This window comes from Sipha flava, unplaced genomic scaffold (assembly GCF_003268045.1).
Source record: "Sipha flava isolate LNK unplaced genomic scaffold, YSA_version1 171_pilon_pilon, whole genome shotgun sequence".
Taxonomy (NCBI): Eukaryota; Metazoa; Arthropoda; class Insecta; order Hemiptera; family Aphididae; genus Sipha; species Sipha flava.
Window position 1 is genome coordinate 339393 of NW_020271925.1, and position 21862 is coordinate 361254.

General features: G+C 26.6%; 2 protein-coding genes across 2 annotated transcripts in view; one reads left to right on the forward strand and one right to left on the reverse strand.

The window, feature by feature from the left end:
- Positions 1-8488: 8488 nt before the first annotated feature.
- Positions 8489-21862, forward strand: part of LOC112679989 (neuropeptide Y receptor type 6-like) — a 69768-nt gene continuing 56394 nt past the window's right edge. The window contains exon 1 of the mRNA XM_025549950.1: positions 8489-8639. The gene's annotated coding sequence lies outside the window, so the exon portion shown is untranslated. The remainder of the gene's footprint in view (positions 8640-21862) is intronic.
- Positions 13655-15326, reverse strand: LOC112679990. The gene is made up of 2 exons (XM_025549951.1): positions 14720-15326; positions 13655-14424 (listed from the first exon to the last, which is right to left on the reverse strand). The coding sequence occupies exon 2, from the start codon at positions 14396-14398 to the stop codon at positions 14012-14014; it is 387 nt and encodes a 128-aa protein (XP_025405736.1). The 5' UTR covers positions 14399-14424; positions 14720-15326; the 3' UTR covers positions 13655-14011.

The window sequence follows — 21862 nt, forward strand, 5'->3', positions numbered from 1 at the left end:
AGTTTGTTCAATTTTTTGAAATATCAATTAATTTGGGGAATAGATGAAATTACTGTTAAAGGATCATATGAATTTATACAAATGTATGAATCAGATATTAGTTCTAATTTATTATTAGATTATTATTATTATTTACTTATTTATTATTTATCTATTAATTAAATAAATTATTAAAAATAAGAATTTAAACAGTATACGAACATTAGCATTATTTATTCACGAAAATTATTTAGCTACAAGTTATTCTCATATATTAGGATCAAATATTATGTATTAAACATTATCAGTAACTGTTGCACAAGAGGAAATATTATTTTCTAAGCTTAAGATAGTTAAAAACTATTTGAGGAACTCAACTGAGCAAGAGCGATTGTTCAATATTTCTGTATTAAACAAAGAAAAGTACCACGCAGGAGAGAAAAATGAAGAAAAAATTACAACAAATTTTTTAAATATAAAAGCTAGAAGAATGATATTTAATTAAACGTCAAATGTGTTATAATTATAATTTTTTTTAATATTATATGTTTTTCAGTATAAGTATAAAGGTGAAAGTACAACAGTATTACCTACTTAAATTAATAATAAAGAAAATATTGAATTTATTATTAACTATTACGTTTCTCTTGTGTTTAGCTTAAAATGTATATGATAATATAATATAATTTTTGTTATTTGTTTAATATTTTATACTGATATGGACTCTAGATAAGAATCCCTGAAACAAATATGTTAGTCTTTGTTTACTAGTTTATCTTTGCTAAGTGTAAATATTCTATAATTAGATGCATAGTTATAACTTCAAGATCTTCATATTTATTTATTTTTTATTGATCTATGACTTCAATTTTATACAACTAAATACAAAGGTTTAGGCAGGTTATACTATAATGAACATCAAAAATTACCTGTAATATTATAGCAGACTTTTATGTATAATTTATATAGTATTAAGGAACCTAACCATGATTGAATATTATCCCAGAACTCTAAAAAACTTAATTGCGGCACTGAATACGCCACACACATACACAAATATATTTAGTAAAGTCATGTGTTTAATATATTTTGTTGATTTATATATTAAAAGGAAATTAATTTTGTATTAGGTTTTCAATAGCATCTATATTATTTAGGCCTTTAACTATAACCCAAGTGAGAAAGTAAATAGTAATTCATTCGAAAATATAATATAATCCAATTACATTTATAAATTCATAAATTATAGGCATATATTGGATTATTGTTATTTTTTATGTTTTAATACTTTTTAGTAGACTGTTATAAAATATATTTCAAATTCTTTAAACGTGAATGTATTAAGAACTATGGGTTTCTATACATCTATAACTCATTTTTTTTTCACACATTAATTTAAATATTTTATTGTTAAAATTATAATAGGTAAGAACTATCTTATCAATTTTTACGATAATATTAATAATTTTAGTGAAACAATGGTAACAATTTAATAAACATTAATTTGGAAAAATATCCGCATTATTTATTTATTTCCATTACGGCCGCATAGGTTCAACATTAATGTAGCAGAAACAATAGAGAAAAGGAGAACTGTAGGTTGAGAACATAAATTTTCCGTGGGCCCTTTCGGTATGAAAGAAACGTGTGTGAGCTGAGTGCCGTCAACACCATGTTGGACCTCTGCAGGAAAAAGATACACGACTAGGGAAAACTTCTCGCCCGCCGATCGGTCTCATGGGTCGCGTTTTAACGAAAAATTACGGTTCTCGATGCCCCGCTGGTCTCGGTATAATTCTTTTATTGCCGGTGGTAAAGCTTGGGATCCTTCAATTTTTCTACTAGCGTTTTATTTTTGTTTTATAAATATGGTTTCACTTAAACGTAGGCATATATCATGATATTTATACTTTATTAACATTTATTACCTAGTAAACATATGAAACACCAGCATTGTTCCTTCCGGTTCAGTCGTTTTCAAACTCAGTGATCTAATATAACTTTGAAATGATATAACAGAAGGTTATGTTAAAATGTATATATTTAATTTTTTAATTTTACTCCGTTAATTCGGTTGATAAATCATAGATTCATTGAAAAAAACAACGATTGTAACTTGTCGTCTAAATCTTGTGTTGGTTGAGAATACACCATAGGTATAATTTTTTAAGTATATCGGTCATGATTGTAAACTATGTTTATCAATCAACATCAAAGATAACATATTATTAAAGTTTACGAATTTTTTTATATTTGTATTTTTTATTATTAATAAATAATCAATTTACGAATTTAAAATAAAAATATTTGCAGGATGACCGGTCACAACCGTATACCATTATTAATATATCAAAGGCTACATTAAAGGGTAACCGGATGCGTGAAAGGGAGAGTGATATAAAGAGAGAGAGAGAGAGAGAGAGGTATATAGTGGAAAAGATTTGGAGGGTGAGGTCATTTTAAACTCGAGCACGTACCAATAAGTGGATGCAGCTACCTTTGATTTCGCGTAAACTTTTAAAACGTGTCTCCAATATCAAAACCGTCACCGTAAATCCTAAACTTCAACGATGCCATTGATCCATCGAACACACAACGAATTTATTTTGTATTAAATTATATGTTACGTGTCTTCTATGACGTTTTTCTCAAATAATTAATTTTCTGAGTACGACAAAACACTTAGGTTTGATTGCATCATAACTCGTTTGCACTGATGGCATAATAAAACGTCATGTCCCATATACACGTGTACACATATACTACGAATGGACAACGTGTCGGATTTGAAATATGCATGTAGAGTGATCGATGGCGTCACCCCATAGACTTGAAAGTGTCTGTACTCTATATTAATGTATCATTTTACAAATGTCATAATAATATTTTATTTAGTTTACAGATATAGTATTATTGCTGGTGTATTGCTGGTGGATTCAAATGTGTCGATAGAAATTTAAAAATAATAAAGTTGATACTTTTAGATTCTGAGTGAAACAAAGAAAATATTGGTTTTACCATGATGCTTTTTATGTGTCCGTGTACACAATTTCAACCCGTAGAATTATTCCAATAATCAAAATGATTTGAAATATTTGATAAAAAATGTTTTGTAATTGGTACTTTGAGGGGAGTTATTTTATGAATTTACTAACAGTTTTCTGACGAAAAGTTATAAAAAAAAGCAAAATTTCCCTTTATAATTTTCAATAAATTTGGGAAAAATTTCAATTCATGAAGAAAATCTAATAAGAAAATATTTCGAAAAAAATTGTAAAAACTATATAATAACTATCAGTTCATTAATAAACTTTTACTGAAAGTTTGAGATTCACTTGGTAAAAATAATATTTTATTCTGTAATCTAATAGTCCTAATATCCTCAGTCATGACATTTAAGTATACGTTATTTTTATAACGTATACTTAAATGTTCTCATGGTTTAATTAAAGTATAATTAAAAAAATGGAACATTAAAAATAAAATCGTAAAGATTTTGAATTTTAAAATTTACCTTTATCGTAATAATTATCAAACTACATCTCAAGGGATTATACCTCAACTCTTACCGAAGTTGTATTTGTAAGGCCTATTTTATTCTTAAAAATATGTGTTGAACGAATTATGTCCAAAAATATAAATTTGTCCAAAACTTAATGTTCAATCAGCAGTTTTTATTGTGTATCTTTGTATGTTTTATGTTATACAAATTATACTATAGAGATAACCAAATTTTTGCAAATAACGGCACTTTTCGTGATTCAATTTTTTTCACTGTACCTTAGTTACATATTAGGCATACTTGTAATTTTTTAAATAAAGTATATTTTAAATTTTTTTCAACTATAAACAAAAACTAACAAAAAATACAATGAAGATTATTTTGGTGAAATATCGGTAATGTTTACAAACATTTTTTTTTTTACAAAATCAAAAAACCTATTAACATAATTTTTATCTCTGTTTTGCATTTGAAAGTATACCATGTATCCCTTCATAAATCATAATACATCAAGGTACTGCAGCACTCAATGGGGTAATTTTTGCCAACAAATTTAATGCACTACGATAGAAGTAAATTTTATGGATTTTACTTACTTTTTGAGTTAATTAATTTTATAAAATTTTATTTTAAATATAGCAAAAATTCCATTCTAGATTATTCTATATAGGTAATGTGTATTTAAATCATCAAACAATATCATAACGTTCATAAATATTTCACTTTATGCCTCTTTCATGTTGTCTACTGTAACAGAATACTACGTGCGACCACCGATTATTTAATAATGTGATACGTTACACGTTTAAAAATCGTGTTTTCATTAGATTATTCGTTATATTTATTTTACCATTACTGCTGTTTTGTATGGTAAGTATTTTCTCACAATACACATCATTATTATAACAATTATTATGCAGACCTTTTTCAGATGACTCAATTTTTGGTTTCCTACACACGTGCACCTTAAAATCATCTATACCGAGCGCCGTAAAACATCTACTCTATCTCTATTATCTGTTCTAATGAGCTTTCTGTGTATAATTGCGTCACGTTTTTTATTCTGTTTGGAGCTCTGATAATCGAAGATATAATTACAAGATAACAACTAATTGTTCTTCGATTTTTAATTATATCACTCTGACTATTGGAATTTGTTCCGCGAGAAAATAACTCGATTACACAAAGCGATAGAATTGGCCTCGGATTCGCGCTAAGTAAACATGCATTTTGAAGAATTTATTTGGAACCATTCAGCTACGAAGGAAACTTATATTGAAAGAAAACCTGTCTCAAATTTATCACTATGATTAGATAGTTTAATAAAATTGTTATCTTGATTTTTTCATTTCAATAAATTTAATATTTTTAATAATATTTTTCCCCTAATTAAAGTCTTATAAACACAATAAGTGATAAAAATAAAAATAGTAATAATAAATAATAAATTATTTACTACCAATATACTTATGTAAAACTATTAAAGTGTTAATATTATGATAACCTAATATAAAAAAATATATATATGTTACCGGTAATATGGATAAAAAATTATATATATAAGCGTTTTAATGATAAAATGTTGACAAAACAATTAAAATCTCTAGATTTTCGAAAATCCACTAAATTGTTGTAGCTTAAAATTCATAAAACTTAATATTTTTTAGCTTAAAGTATACTTAAAATATACCTAAAATCAGATATAAGTTTTCTTATAAGATTTTCCTTGTAGCTAATAAAAAAAAAAAATGTAAATGGTAAGTCAGAAATGATTAATAAGCGTTATAAAATACAATTTTAATAAAATCGCGTATTTCAACGAATTTCTATTTAATAATATTAGTTATTTGGATAAAGACATTTCATATATTCGAAATATTTTATTGAAATTTGTGCTGTTAATAGGCACTTGAAATTTTCGATTTTTTCGAATCGCAAATGCCTTTTTTTTTTTACAAATGTCAAGAACAACAAAAGTTCTAATTTATTAAGATATTTTGTTTTATTATATCAACCATATAAAAAATAAAAACTAAACCACCCGATCTCTTTCACTCAGAATCAATTTTTCGAGAGCTATAGTGCATTAGTTTCTAGTTTAAAAGACCAATATAACAATGACATTCATTCATCCCAAAAACGAGGTGTCTCAATCAACCTTAAAGTTTCGATCTATTTTTTTTATTTTACATATTTTTAATTGAATTTGAAAATTAGTAACTTAATATAGTAAATTTCTAGTTCCTTGTTAAGGACTACTTTACTGTTTTGGTATGCGACCCTGGGTAAATATTTTCCCTTGATAAAATTATATCTATCATGCATCCTGTTCGATATCTATATGCTTTGTACGAACGTGTCGTTGATTGGTATAAAATGTTAGCACTTTTAATTTGTGAAAAACTTCATAGTTATGTTTATCAAACAGTGATTTGACTTTATTTTTTCATGTAATACAATAATAGAGAAAAGTAAATATAAAAATTATTTTAATTTACAACTTAAAATGTCTGAAAAAAAATAATACAAGTGTTTGAAAATAATACTTAATATTATTTTGATACATATAATGACTATCGAATCAATGATATTCAAAATACATATGTAAAAAAAATATAACTACTAGATTAAAACATCTGTTATAACTGATAAATTCAGACTTCAGTTATTGATAAAATGTTTAGTCATCAAGGCTTTACGAATTATAGAATCATTTAATGATTTAAAATCAAGATTTATTAATTGAAATACTAAGATTTTTAACAAGGTGTCTGAATTTGCTTTACTTAACACAATTAATATAACATAATATATAATATAACAAAACATAATTTTGAGATAAATTTAAAGTCGAATTTTTCAGTCTATAATGTTATTGAATCACGCGATCGCTCATTACATTTTATTTAACAACCTTTTCGACTTCTATCATTAGGTGATTTGTCTAAAGCTATTGGACTATATAAAGCCATTCATGTTAGTATAAATCCTCCAAATATTTAACGGCTTAGTAAAATCTCAAACTAAAACTGACCCATCCTAGTTAATTAAATAAAAGGAAAAGAATTGTTAGTAATTATGAAAAATAGGTCACAAACTTCGTAATTTCGTGCTAATAAAACGCAAATTTATATTATAATTATTATTTTTTTGATTTTACATTAAATCAACGTTCATAATTATTCGATTTGAAATGTATTGTCGAAAAATATAAAACTATGAAACTCCAACTCCAATACAAAAATACTGATTTGCTATCTAAAAATCCGTACATAACGTTCGAATTTTATTTGAATTCCTTTTATAATTATAACATAAATCATTAAACTATATGGTTTTATCAAAATGTCTGTGATAGTTATTTTAAATTGCATAATATCCTACTATTTATACCATGTTACAAATTTGATTATTGTAGTCCAACCGAAACTTATTTAATAAAAAATGTATTACTGATACAGAACTAGGTTTTAATAATTATTTTATTTTTGGTGTTTATAGAGGTCAGGATAGAAGTATTATTTTTTTCAAAATGCCGTGGATTTATGATCCATGTAATAATAAACTTCAGTCCAGACTAATAATTATTCGTGATAATTGTATTCAATAATTGTTTGTTTTAAAAAAATTTATTTTAAAAATATATTGTCTGTACAGAATATGACATATATCTCCTACTAATGATCTAATCTAAAAAAAAATATTACGGTTACATAATAAAAAAATTTAAAGAGTGCATCAAGACTACTTGTACAATTTATCAAGTACCTTTTAGATATAATTCTATCATTTTTCAATTAAAATGGTGCAATATCACTTTCACGTTAAAAAAAAAATATATATATATATATAAGCGTGATAACTCGTAGAATATGCAGTATAATTTTTAATCAAAGTAGTATTTGGTTAAAAATAATAGACACACTTCATTGCATACGTCTTTCTGAACATTTTCCTTACGCCAATAACAAACATTTATTTTCAATACTTTACTTAGACGAAAATTTGAACTTAATTTTTTCCCAATTGCCGAACTTGGTTAAGTACAAGCTGAACTTTGTTCATGTATAAAATGTTAAAAATAAAATATTACAACAATTATGAAAAACGTATGAGATATGTGAATATTTCTTGTCTCTGGGGATTTATCTCCCGAAAGATTTCTAATATATATATATATATATATATATATATATATATATACAACACTGGGTTCGGTCGTAACTCTCATGTGTACTTGTAGAAGTCAATTAAATTTGTTAATATTTCAAACGCAAATATTTTGTGTACTTAGCAAAATCGTTCTACATTTCTGTAATCGGTGCGATCGATATAGTTTAAAGAAAATAAGATCTTGAAAACAATTTGTTCCCGCGGTGATCCACCGAATAACGGCAGACCATAATGTATCATTGAAATTGTATTTTATTGTACTTTTGCTTTCAAATCATAATCGAAAGCGGTTTTATATTGAATTCGCAAACGTGCGTGTGTATCAGGTAATGTAATAAAAAATTCGCACAACTCGTGCACATCGAACTCATCGGGTAAATGTGCCTTTATAATGTGGTCGACTGAAAAATCGGTCGGTAATCTGATTTTTGGCTCTTGAGTTTTCCCGCGGTGGTCTGTAAACAATTTGAATCTCGTCGACCGGTGTACAGCGCTGAGCGAACCATACACATAATACGCGACACATTACACCGTATTTATTGTGCTACACGGTGCTACATCACCGTGTGACGCAAAATAATAATAATAATTGTCGAGTGCGAAAATCCCTCCGCGATTTTCGCGATGCGCCGCCGTTTCTGCGACCAGGATTGCAAACCCCCGCCGGAGCGCGTGCACACTTCACCGGTAACAACGACGAAGGGTTGGCGTTTGAGACGCTTGCGCCCTGAGAACACGCGGAGCGCGGAACGCATTATTATTATTATCTTCCCTTGCCGTCCTCTGCTGCGCGCACGCACCCCCTCGGCCGAGTGGTCGTGCCCGCCGAGCGACACACGACCGTTCAGTTGCCCACACACCGCGGCCGTACGCGAAATGCCCGTGAACTGCGTTGTTGTTGTTGCCGCGACGAACCGGACGCCTGGTGCTCCCGCGTTCTGAACCGTTTTCCCCGACGTTCGGCCCGACGCTGCTGCGACACGCCGTGAGTATTATCATCCCGATTCGGTTCACCCGACTACTAGAGACCCGTTCCCTACGCTTGCACGATCCGTTCGGTCGATCGATTTTCATCACTGCTCGGAACGATATACGAGTAGTTTGATGGTTCACAACGAAAAATGCACGATCTGCGAAAACGTTCGTTTTGTCGTCGCCCGAACGGAACAACAATGTTCCAACATTCGACCCCTGTGAGAACGCGGAAAAAATTTCGGAATAGGAGGGGGGGGGGGGGTTGAAAAAAATGTAAAATGTAAAATGTTGATAAAAAGTATGTCTTATTACTCATCGTACTACGAGTATATATATATACATTATTTGCATAGTTCATGGGAAATTTTTAAATAACTATTAAATTTGTGGGTCAGGTAATTTTATTATAACATTTTTTTTATATTTCGGTTGGGACTTGAACTCTCCCCTTTGCATTTGTGCCTGCATTTTGGAGTACAATAAATATACTGTTAATCACGCATTTTCAAAATCAATGGGTTTCAAATGTTTGATTTGGACTGCATCAACAGTGTATAATAAAAACCGTGTAACGATAAAATAGATTTAGTCAAGGGTGGCTACAAGTTTTTAAATATATTTATTTGAAATCACTGAGCGAGGAAAACCGTTTTGGGCACGGGCAACGTTTTCTGCGGATTATCCTTATTTACAGACTTGGGTAAAATTCTTTTTAAAAGTATTTAGAATAAATACTCAAATACTTACAAAAAATAGTATTCCGAATACATTATTTAGAATATTTCAAAAGTACTTCGAATACTTTTAAAATACTTCTAGTTATCATACTATAAAAATAATAGATGTCCACTCAATAGAAATATTTGAAATTGTAGATTAAATATATATTATTTTATTGTATTTTTATATTACATAACTGTTATAGTTTATGGTTTACAATAATAATAAACACCTGATATTAGCTTATACAATATACGACGGAGAAGTAATATAATCATTTTAAAAAGAGATGATTTGATGGTATTCGAAATATAATATTCAGAATACTCGTTATAAGTATTCAAAATACTTTATTGAATACTTTCAAAAAAAGCATTTAAAAAGTATTCTGACTTTATTGAATACTTTTAAAAAAAGTATTTAAAAAGTATTCTGAATACAGTATTCCGAATATTCAGAATACTACCCAAGTCTACTTATTTATACTATAACATTATATTGACGCTTTTCCCAGTGATTTCGAATTACTCATCTTTAATTTTTAAACGATTCGTTTATTTTTTTTGGACAACATCGTGTGTGTATATCGTGCGTAATGTTGGACTGCCGTGAAATGAAGAACACATAATTTTAATGCATATATTACACGCAAATGAATTTCGTGTAAATAGATATTAATATATTAATATAATAATATGAAATGATAATTTAAAATAAAAATGTTTTACAATTCTTAAAAATAATGGTTTAATTATTTTACCAATGCATTTATATTCTAAACAAGAGCGTCATTTGGGAAGGGGTGTGCGATTATAAACCCTTACTTGTAAAATTGTTCTAATTGGCTGAAATAATACAAGATTATTAATACGATTTAAATTAAATTAAAATTCTTATGTTTATATTATTAATACTGATAGCACTATTTAATAACAAACATGATTTTGATTTGGACACCATAGAAATATGCCTGAAAAATTTACCTATCGCTTTTGTTGAAACTTTAAAAATTATTTTATTGGTAAAAACTTTACCAATTACAACGGCATCAAATGAAAGCTTTATTTCGTTGTTCAAAAGAGTAAAGTTATATTAAGGCACTATCATGGGCGATAAAAAGCTAAACGATCTAATGGTACTTAATTTAAAAAATAAATAAGTTAACAATATTAATGTAGAAGAAGCTGTAGATGTATTTGCTAAGTTTAAAAATCGACAATAGGTATTCAATTATTTAAATTTAAAATAATTTTTTTTTTCGAGCGCTTTGGAAAATAAATTAAAATGTATTAATATAGATATAAATTACATATTTTTTATTTGCTTTGCAATTCTTCTAGATATTTATGCATTAATTATTGGTTTTACTGTTAAGATTATTAATTATTTATTATATTTTAGTTTTTAAATTGCTTTTTACTATTTATGTTAATGCAGTAGCATAGGTAAAAAAAATATTTTGAAAGGTTTTAAATTTTCAATTCTCTTCTACATAAATACCAAATTTTTAATTTTGATAAGTCAATTAAACAGGTTAAAATATGAAATGTATTTTTATAATATGTTTAACGTTTATTAAAACTGTGAAAACAGTTAAATTATGATTTAATATAAAATTATACCTAAGCTTTAAAATTATTATATATTTTACAAAATAAAAGAGATATTTGGGGGGAGGAGTTATAATCCGTTAGCGACATCTGGCTATGCCAATGCGTTGATTGCAATGACTCGGTTCAGGATATATGAAAATAAATGAAAGTTGGATAATGTACATATATATGGACTACATATACGTACATCTATTTTTATATAGTTTGGTGAAATTTTAAAATAGATTCCTTGAAACTTTGCATATCTGAAAAAAACTTTAAAAATTATGTCCGATTCTGAAGATATTAAAGTGATTCATTCTGGACATTCAAAATAGTATATCTCATATTTGACGGAATTTAAAAGAATTTCATGAATGGAAATAATTTGAATTAAAAATTATTAGATATAACTATACCAATTTATCTGTAGATTAGTACATTAAATTATTTATATTGTAAAATAAGGAGACAAATCGTTGAGTATATATTTTGCTTCGCATATAATAACAATATCTTATATGATCATTAAAAGTTGTAATATATCGTAATGATTTATAACTGATGTTTTCCATTCAATTCAATATGGATTCTATTTGTTATTTTTCGGTTACACAAATAAAATACAAAAATTAAAAATTTAGTTTAGTAAAAAATATGGTAGTGTAATATTATATAATAATAATAATAATAATAACTGGATTGAGTTTCACTGAAATATCTATTAATAAATAATACAATTTTATCTCAATTAACTGTGGTAAAATTATAATTTAAATTTATTGTTTATATTTCATAAAATTTTATAGTCAATATTTTAAATAGTATTAAAGTTTTCAATAATCTCAAGGATTTCTAAAATAATTAATGATTTGATTCTTATAAATTACTTTTGGTTTATAAAACAATTTAACAATCCATACATCGGCTGGGAATCAAGGAAAGTCTTATTAATACCACTTACGATGATAAAATATTTGAGCAAATTTCAATTGTGTACACTTATTATTTAACTATTTAGGACGAACATACGATAAGTATATTGTTTATGTGTTACACATAGACTTTGGCTATATTTATTATTAAAGGAAAATCGTGTTCGGAGTAAAGTTAGTTACAACACATTAGTTAAATAAATTATGTAACAAGTTATTTAACAAGTCAAATATGTTTACAATTTAAAGTTTTTAGACAACTTTTAGTTAAGATGTATTTATTTTTAGCATTATTTCATGAAATTAAATAATTTTTATTTAAGTCGATTTGGGAGATTATTTTAATTTGTGACTGTTATTTTTGTTTCAATTTGAGATAAAGACAGTGGCAAGGGCACCAGTGTAGTAATTAACTAAGTCATATCTAATATTATTTTTACATGAAAATTCAAAATATACATGTCATATTGCTCTTTAAAATTTAAATATTTACTATGTAATGATAAATGCAATTAATTATCATTGAATTAATTAATAAACAAAATTAAAAGAAATTATAGCATTACATAATTACTTATATAATTGGAATCATTTCGTATTAAGAAAATTAAATACGAGTATATCAATATTTTCTATTATTTTAAGGGGAATAGTCTCAGAATTGTTCGAGGACCTCAAAATCTCTTGTACCCCAGGGCTCTAAAACAAGTAAAAAATAAGTTGGATTTTTGAATAATCAATAAGTATTTTAATGGAAAAACATTTAACAGAGGATATTAAATTAAATTTTCTGAATAAATATCTTTCGGTTCAATAGTGTTTAAATTTTACGTTTGTGAACTGATACTCATTTTGTGTATTGTGTACATAAATCAAAAACGTGTTCATCCTGTTCCACTTTGACGTCACTTTTATCTTAACCAAACATTGTATGTGATGTCATACACCAACTTTTGTGTTGAAATTTTGATTTAACGAGATGAAGACAAAGAAAATAAAGCTTAGAATATGTTTGCCCCTGTATAGTTTTGCACTTTTGTAATCTTCGAGTGCATACACGTACATATATATACCACTATATATATATATACAGTAGCGCATTTAGAATATATGCGTCCTGAGATGAAATTATTCTTTACTCTTTACAATCTCAGACCTCAATTAAAGAAAAATATGCCCCTTGTTTGGAATAACATATTAAAATGTATATCCTAGGGTATAATAGTATACAATTTCAAAGTATATAATTGTAACCTTTTTTTTCAAATATTTTTAAGTTAATACTAACAGTTTTTAAATATGTTAAATCATTTATTATTATTATTATATATATATATATATATATATATATATATATATATATGTTACCGTAAATACCCGATCACTAAGTAAACCTAGGTTTTACTAGTTAATGCTAGGTTTTACTGTTTGTACTCAGTAAATGCTGAAATTCTAAATTTTATTCGGGTTTTTACTAAACACGTTGTGTACATTCTAGGATATACAAATTGACTTAGTAAAAGCTGATCAATATACGACAAATAACATTTAAGCTGCGTAAAATTTATAATTATATATTATTAAAACAAACTACCGACAAATATTTAAATTCTTTATACAAAATAAAAATCATTTAAAAACAGAATCATTATTTATTCTTTATAAAAATTAAGTAAAATTCAGTAAAATTGATTGGTAGTTAGAAATAATTATTTAAAATTTTTATTTATTTGCACATGTACTATTATGACATCTGCTATTACATAATACATTTGACTGGCGGCATTTGCATTTTTTAGTTGTACATTTTTTCGGGCAATCACATCTCAAAAATCCTTGCCCACCTGATAGTGAAAGTTGAGCAACAGCTTGGCGTATGCTTGTTGTCGTATTTGGAACATCGGATATTGAAATACATTTTTCTTCGCATAAAGTAAATTGATTTCTAGTGAATAATTGATTCAATATCCCAGCTTTAAATCCTAATCGATAAAATTCTTCGTCAATAATCTCAACAACTACAGCCAATAATGTGCGAGAATTAATTTTACATCGGTCGAAATCTGGAATTTTCACTCGCACTGTTTGATCAATTAATGCAGCAGGAAAATGTTTATTAGATATTGTTTATTCATTTATTTTGCTTGTTTTTCCAGAGATTGTAGTGACTCTTCTCGTTGTCGTTTAATTTTAGTAGAACGTTCAAGTAATATTTTTTCATTAACTTTTTCATTTTTATCTTTCTTCGATATAATTGTTTTTTCATCGTTGTCTATTTTTGTTTCTATATCTACCCCTTTTTTTTTGTAGATCTCAATATCGATTTTTTTTCCTTGGTTTTGATCAATGTCTATGTCCTCATTGATTTTTTCAGTAGTATTCGTCTCCTCATTCTTATTAGAAATTGTAATTTTAGAGTTTTCAAGGACAGATATAAGGTCATCTTCATTAATGAGTTTTGTTATCACATTTTTCGGTATGCTCGAAGTAGCAAGTCCCATTTTCTTTGTACACCCAAACATTGCCTCATAGGGTGATCGTTTTATACCTAATTCAAAAAATAGTTATAATTTATAGCTATTTTATTATATTATACTTTATTTTAAAATTTATATTACAATTTTAGGATTATTTTAATACAAATAATAATTATTCAATGTTATATTATACATTGGTGTACCACGAAAATTTGTGTTTGTTCGGTTGTATACTTTTAAGTTTATTTTTGTTTTTATAATAACTACTAAATACTACTTGACCTAAAAATGTATGATATGATTAAATTGATAAAAATACCTTTTAAATATACAACAGAAAAAAAGTTAATAATAATTATAACTAACCTGAATGAAATGCTGAATTTTATTTACAAATTTTCGCCCGTTATCAGAGTGTAGTATACTAGGAGCTACAAAGAGAGTGAATATATTTAGAAGTTGATATGCAATTTCTTCTGCACGTTTACACCGTAAAGGCCGTATAATCACACATTTTGTCAGGTGATCTTGATACACCATAATGTATTTAAAACCATTATCTGGATTTGATTGCATGTCAATTAAATCAATTTGACATCGAGAACTCATTTCATTGTGCAATATCGGTTTAACAACGAGTCCTTTTTTTGGCATACGAGTACTATGCTTTTTCTGGCATGTTTCACACATTTTCAAGTACACATTTATAGCTTCCACATTAATATTTTTGAATTTTTTTTTAGCATATGATTTATCCGATTCCTACCACCATGTCCTGTTTCAATATGAGCTGCGTGTAAAATATCAAAAAGTTCGTCATTACATACGTATTATCGAATATCTTCAGATCCACTTTCCACTGGAAAAATAAGTTTGTCTTCATTCCCAATAAAAATAACATCAAAACGTTTTAATATCCGATAATGAATTGATTTTTTGACAGCGATTGTTTTTGCGTTCTTAACTTCTTGTAAATACGTATTGTACATTTCAAGTGTTAAATAAAAAGTATTACTAGAATCTTTTTTTTTAATTATTGAATTTAAAACGTCATAAAACCTTTCTATATTAGCCATATTTAAGTCAAATTAACAATGAAAATATAGTTAAAAATTACATTAATTAAACACAATTTAATATAAATATTATGCGCACAAGGCACAACACATATTACACTGTTCTACGAATAGATCCGTCTATCACGTAAAATCCAAACAGACTAAACATGTACCTAATAAAACCATATCTAAGCGATAACGTATCCGTTAGTAAATTATTAGATAATTATTAATATCTACACATTGCAGTCGTAAATTTATCTTCGCAAAATAATTGTTATTAATCGTTGCGAGCAAAAATGTTTGAGGTGTAATTTCCAGAAAAAATGTACAACTTAAGATGCATTTTTATCAATTATAATAATATATAATTGTAATTTTTACGCAGCTTAAATGTTGTGTCGTGTATTGATCAGCATTTACTAAGTCAATTTGTATATCCTAGGATGTACACAACGTGTTTAGTAAAAGCCCGAATAAAATTTAAAATTTCAGAATTTACTGAGTACAAACAATAAAACCTAGCATTAACTAGTAAAACCTAGGTTTACCTAGTGATTGGGCATTTATGGTAACATATATAAGTATGCATATTAGTGTAAATATTTATTATAAATGTAATTCCACTTCTATTTTTTATATAATACCATCGAATTTGAATTTAAAAATAAATAAAAATATTTTTTCTCAAATAATAGTTAAATAATAATCATTATATTTAAAATCTGTACTGATAGTGAAAGCAGATGCAATTAATAACGAATGTCTATCTACTCTAATTTCTTTTTATTCTAAAAATTATATGGTTTATATTAAGAAGTTAAACATATTTAATCATAATACTGAAAATAATTTGATGTAGATAATTGTATATGCCGTACACTACTTTCAAATGTGTTAATTTATTAAACGAAATTGATGGAAATACATATATATATATATATATATATATAAAATATTATTATGTACGCATAAATTACGTTTAATGAATGTTAGTACATATATATTTATACAATTTTATTAAAAATAATAAACTACAATATTTTCGATTTATTCAAAAAACGTAACAAAATCCTTTCCAATTATTTATAAAACTATCAAATTTAATGTTTGCATAAAATGAAATAGGTATTTTATTCAACTCCACAGCGTTATATGTAATTAAATGTAAAAAATGGTTCATACTATAATATTTACAAAAAAATCGCTTCAGAATAGGTCACACATACTACATATATTTCTATCTTATAGAAAAAGAAACACCTAGAATATTTAGAACATGCAACTATTAAAATTCTACCAAACACATCATAATATAATGCAGACACACAAGAAACTCGACAAAAATTCGACCACCTTCATTACGCACTGGGCCCCTACAAACACCAAAATAATTGTAGTGTTTGAGAAATATATTAATTCGTATAGGTACATCAGTTTAATTATGTTGAGTAATGTGATATAAGTTAATGGTCCTATTATCGAAGTTTTAACTTCAATAAGAAAATAAAAATAAAAATATACAAAAAAAGACTTCTAACAAATCTATAACGTTTTTCTGAAAATAAAGTATCCATTAATATTGTAGTATAACTAGCTGAATTACTAGATCGTATATTACAATGGTATTTATTTTAATTTTTTAAACTATTATCATTGATTTACATATATCTCAATCGATAATATTATTAAAATAAACATATTAATCAAAATACTTTTTTGGTAACCAAAAAATGTAAATATTTATACATCTAGCATAGAGTCCATAACTATTTTAACCCTTAAAAAAATGCGATTTTCGAAAAAGATTTTCTCAGTACGCCAATAAATAGTAATATGTACATTCCCTTAATATTTATAATGGATCAATATTATTAATATTATTAATTATTGTTTTTTTAATTTTACGAACATATACGTAAAGGTAGGCAAGTAAATGAAAATAATTACCTCGAGTTAAGTTAAGTGAAGAGAATACAAGATCGATAAGTTAAAAGTTAATAAAGGAAAAAATATTCACTTAACTCAATTTAAAAAAATGTTATCTACTTTTTTTAATTATAATGTAGTTCACATAAAAAATGACTGCGTTCTTTAGAAAGATCTAATTTCCTAAATTATAAAAACAATTTTATTGAATTTTTTATCTTAATATACAGCAGTAGGGCCGAAGTGTTTGAAAAATACTATGACATTGTACATCAAGGGGTCATTTACTGCCGTATTTATTTATTTTTATAGTTAAAATTTTTTATACAGAATATTCTATATCCATGGCGAGAACCAATACCCAAAGATATTGGTATTAGCCCAACCTACAAAATCAAATATAATATCTGATGTACAGTGTATGCGACAATTTTACTTTACATGATTATTCAATTTTTATATTTATATTTACGTATAAACGAAAAATTTCAAAATTGTTTAATTTGATGGATTATTTTTAAATCAACTGTGAGAAGTTATTTTAACTGTGAGTTAAACTAGTTAATTTAAAAATGTTATTAGAAAATAAACTAACTAGTTAAAGCCTATCTATGCATATACAAGTATATTATATAAGCTATCTAATATATATATATATATAACTTTAAATAATTTGAAATTGCTTACTTTTTATATTGTAAAAACAGCTTATACCTTAAAATTTACCTAAAACTTCTCAATTTAAATATACTCAATAATACTTATCACTATAATTATAATTTTTTAAATTAATATGTTTTTAAGTTTCATTTTGAAGTTGCAACCTAATATGGCTTTGATAATTGTAAAATAAGTGTCTGCTTTTTCATCATACTGTGTCTTACTTAAGTATATATTTTGTAAAAAATATTTAAAAAATATAAAGGAAGTAATCAATGAGTTCACATCAACACAGCCCACTCCTGTACTTAAAATGTAATTTTAAGATATTCTATAGATATTTATTTTTAAATATTGACCAAAGTAATGTTATAATTTTGTTCACAGTATTATTTTCCAATAGTTAGTTTAAACGGTAAACCGCTTAAAGTTTATTAATTATTCAAACCATACATTGATTCACACATGCTATATGTAAACCAACTATTCTAATAATTTAAGAACCATTATAAAGGAGTGATTCGGATGACACATCTGGAGAGCTAAGGAAGATATAACTAAAAAGATCATAACGCGAATAATTTGGAAGAAACTTCTAAGTAGACTGCAAAAGAGATAGAGTGATGATGTTGAGAAGATACAAGAATGGTGGATGTTAAGTGCATCTGTTAAATTAGCATTCAATGTGGAAAAAAAGAAGGACTTGCTTGTGGAAATAGCTAATTTGAAGAAGAAAATGATTTAAATTATATTAACCTGTATTACCTTAATTGATTAAAATATATTATGGTGAGCATGATAGCATAATCTGGTTAGTTTATTTAATAACGTTTTATAATCACACAAATATTAATGCAAACTTTTTCTACAAAGGTTTTGTACAAAGAAACATAATCTCTTTTAGTTTTCAAAATTATATATTTACTATCTGTCAATGTATGTTTATTGTAGATTTTAGATGTATTAAACATGCAATAAACAAATTTGCAAGTAAAAAAAGACCATAAACATGCGGGACGCGAGAATGTAGGCCAATGATAGTATTTCGAGTTGTTAATGATTAGACATGCGTGAGGTTCTAACGGCATTGCATTTCGTCATCTGCTATTAAATACAAATAATCTAAAATATCGGATATATTAACAGTAAAATTCTCGTTATTACAATACAATAAAGCTATTCATTAAAATGACTGGCAACGTAGAATCCGGACGTTGAAAAATCACTGTTTTAGCGTTTAGTACAAAACAATTTTAATCAGGCCATATGGTCTTTGAGGGCACATTAGTAGCAATTTTGTGATTCAAAGATATAAGCAGCTGCGCAAAACGAGTGCGAAACATCGTATTACGTGTTGCATACGTTCTTCCGTAATAGTTATCCTAGAACGCACATATATACAGGATGATATTTTAAACATGCATATACGTTTTTATGCTAGAAATATGCATTTTATCGAATTCAGAGTTATAGAACATGTATGTGTTCTATAAGACTTTATTTTCAACATATGAATTGTTTTTTACATCTTAAGGAGTATTCTAAGGCAATGTTAACTTTTATTTTTCAAACTGGACCATCTTTTTTTTTTTATATATAAATAATTATTGAGTTAATTTTTTTGGAATATTTTATGTAACATGGTCGAAAAGCGAACCAGTACATTAGGATTTATTTAAATTAATTTTGATAGTCTTAGTATAACTTCTTTGGTTGGTATGACAAAATTATTATTAACTTTTGATAATACAATATAATTTGTCATTTAATCGCTATTCTCAACTGCCTCGAGATAACGTAGATTTAATTAAAATGCTTATACTAACTATATATAATAAACTAATTATTTTACACTTTTTATACTATACAAACATTTCAATATGAACCATTCAAAAATAATGAAAAAAATATGAACGAAAAAATTAAGTTACTATAAAAAAAAAAAAAATATGATATTTATAAAAGATGCTTTTAAATATATGAAAAAAAAATCAAAGTATTGGAAAATATAATAATATAATAAACATACATTTTCCACAAATTAGAATTTGCAAAAATGCTTAGTTGAATAAGTAAAGGGTGAATATATCAAAAAATTACCTAATACACACACACACTCGCGTGCGTTCCTATAAAGACCAGAGAAGGCAGTGTAGGTACTCACAAATGCATGTTATACTTAGGTTGCTTGTGTTTGAATTTCACAGCTTATCTGTATAATTTTATGATATTTATAGTATGCTTGTATTCTAATTTATTTTTATAAATATATTTAGAGAACAGATATTCTTGTTCTTGGCAGAGGAGTATATACAGTTCTTTGGACAAAGCATATTTTTATAAAATGGAATGCGTCTCCGAGGACCAACCACCCAATCCAGATATATTCATACGCACTTACAAGAACGAGCATTCGTTCATTCACCTACCCACATAGGCCATTATACACACATAAAGGGTTGCTCATTAAACTGTACGTATTTAGGACCCTTGTGTTTATTAAATTTCGTTACGACTGGACCCGGAAAACGCGCTGGTTCGATTTCGTGTGTGACCTATTCCCGTTAGGTTTGTCCTAATTTCAGAGACTTCCCTCAACACAACATTTATAAACGACTTTCCATACAGGTATAAGTATTTAGTTTGCCACACCTATTTACTGACCTATCTATCATATATTAATAATAGGAAACTTGTATTTCAATATTCTAATTTTGTTTCACTTCCTTTTAGAATTTAAATCGTTTTTATCTTGAACAACATCGGAAATAATTATTTAACTCTTTTTCATTTTTCCCTCGAGATTTATATTATTTCATAGGGTAGTTAATTTATTTAATCAGTATTTATAGTAACACTTGAATTCGTTAAAATTGAGTCAAGCTCACAGATACGTGTATCAATGCTGCAAAACGTTATGTATTATACCATACAAGAAATCAAATCGAATATCTGGGGGAAGGGTAGGACAATAAATTCAAACAAGTTAATGCATATAGAATTAATATAAGGAACCCAAGTATTTATACTATTCATTTTTGAAAATTAGAACCTTCGTAATAAATGAATTATATTAATTGTATATTATATCAGATCAAGCTCTATAATTTTTTGGCTGTTAAAACTTTATTAGTTCATACTCCTAAAGAATTTGAATAGTCTAGGATAAAGGTGAGAACAATTTTGTCAGAAAGAATACTACCAACTCTAATATTTAATTGGATTAATTTATGAATTGGTTTTTATGAAAACAATTTATTTATTGACTCAGAAGATAATCATTAATAACAACTCGGTACAAAATAATTTTAACGTAGTCAATCTCAATTCACTCTACTCTTTTTATTTACAGCTACACTTTTATATTGTAACTTTTATTTCAATGCTCTTAAAATTTGAACGAATCGAGTTGCAGAAAATAAAATATTTATGAGTTGACGATAGTTCAGTAATATGTATACTCAGTAAATTAATTCACGATACTTAGTAAGAAATCATAATCATAGAATGGAAATGAATGCTAAAAAAAACATGAGTTTTTTGATAAATCTCTAATTAAATTTTGAGGAGCGTAGCATTAAATGTCAAATATTTTAAAAGGTAATTCGTAAATGAAAGATCTTGATTTTAAAATTTTGCTTGGAATTATTTACAAAACGAGGAGTGCAACTTACAGATTTATTAAAGTTGTTCAAATGAGAAAGAGAAATTATTCTGAGAATATAATAATACGTTCCCAACACCGTTTCTGTTAGTGTAGGATAAATTTTTGTATTTGAAAGACATTGTATTCGAACGGATCATTATTATGATGGTTACTTTTAACACAAGCTGAATTGAAAACATATGCTATAGTCATTAC

Bases quoted from the DNA above. Each gene is read 5' to 3' on its own strand.
- LOC112679990 (XM_025549951.1), bottom strand. From the start codon at position 14,398: ATGTTTGGGTGTACAAAGAAAATGGGACTTGCTACTTCGAGCATACCG.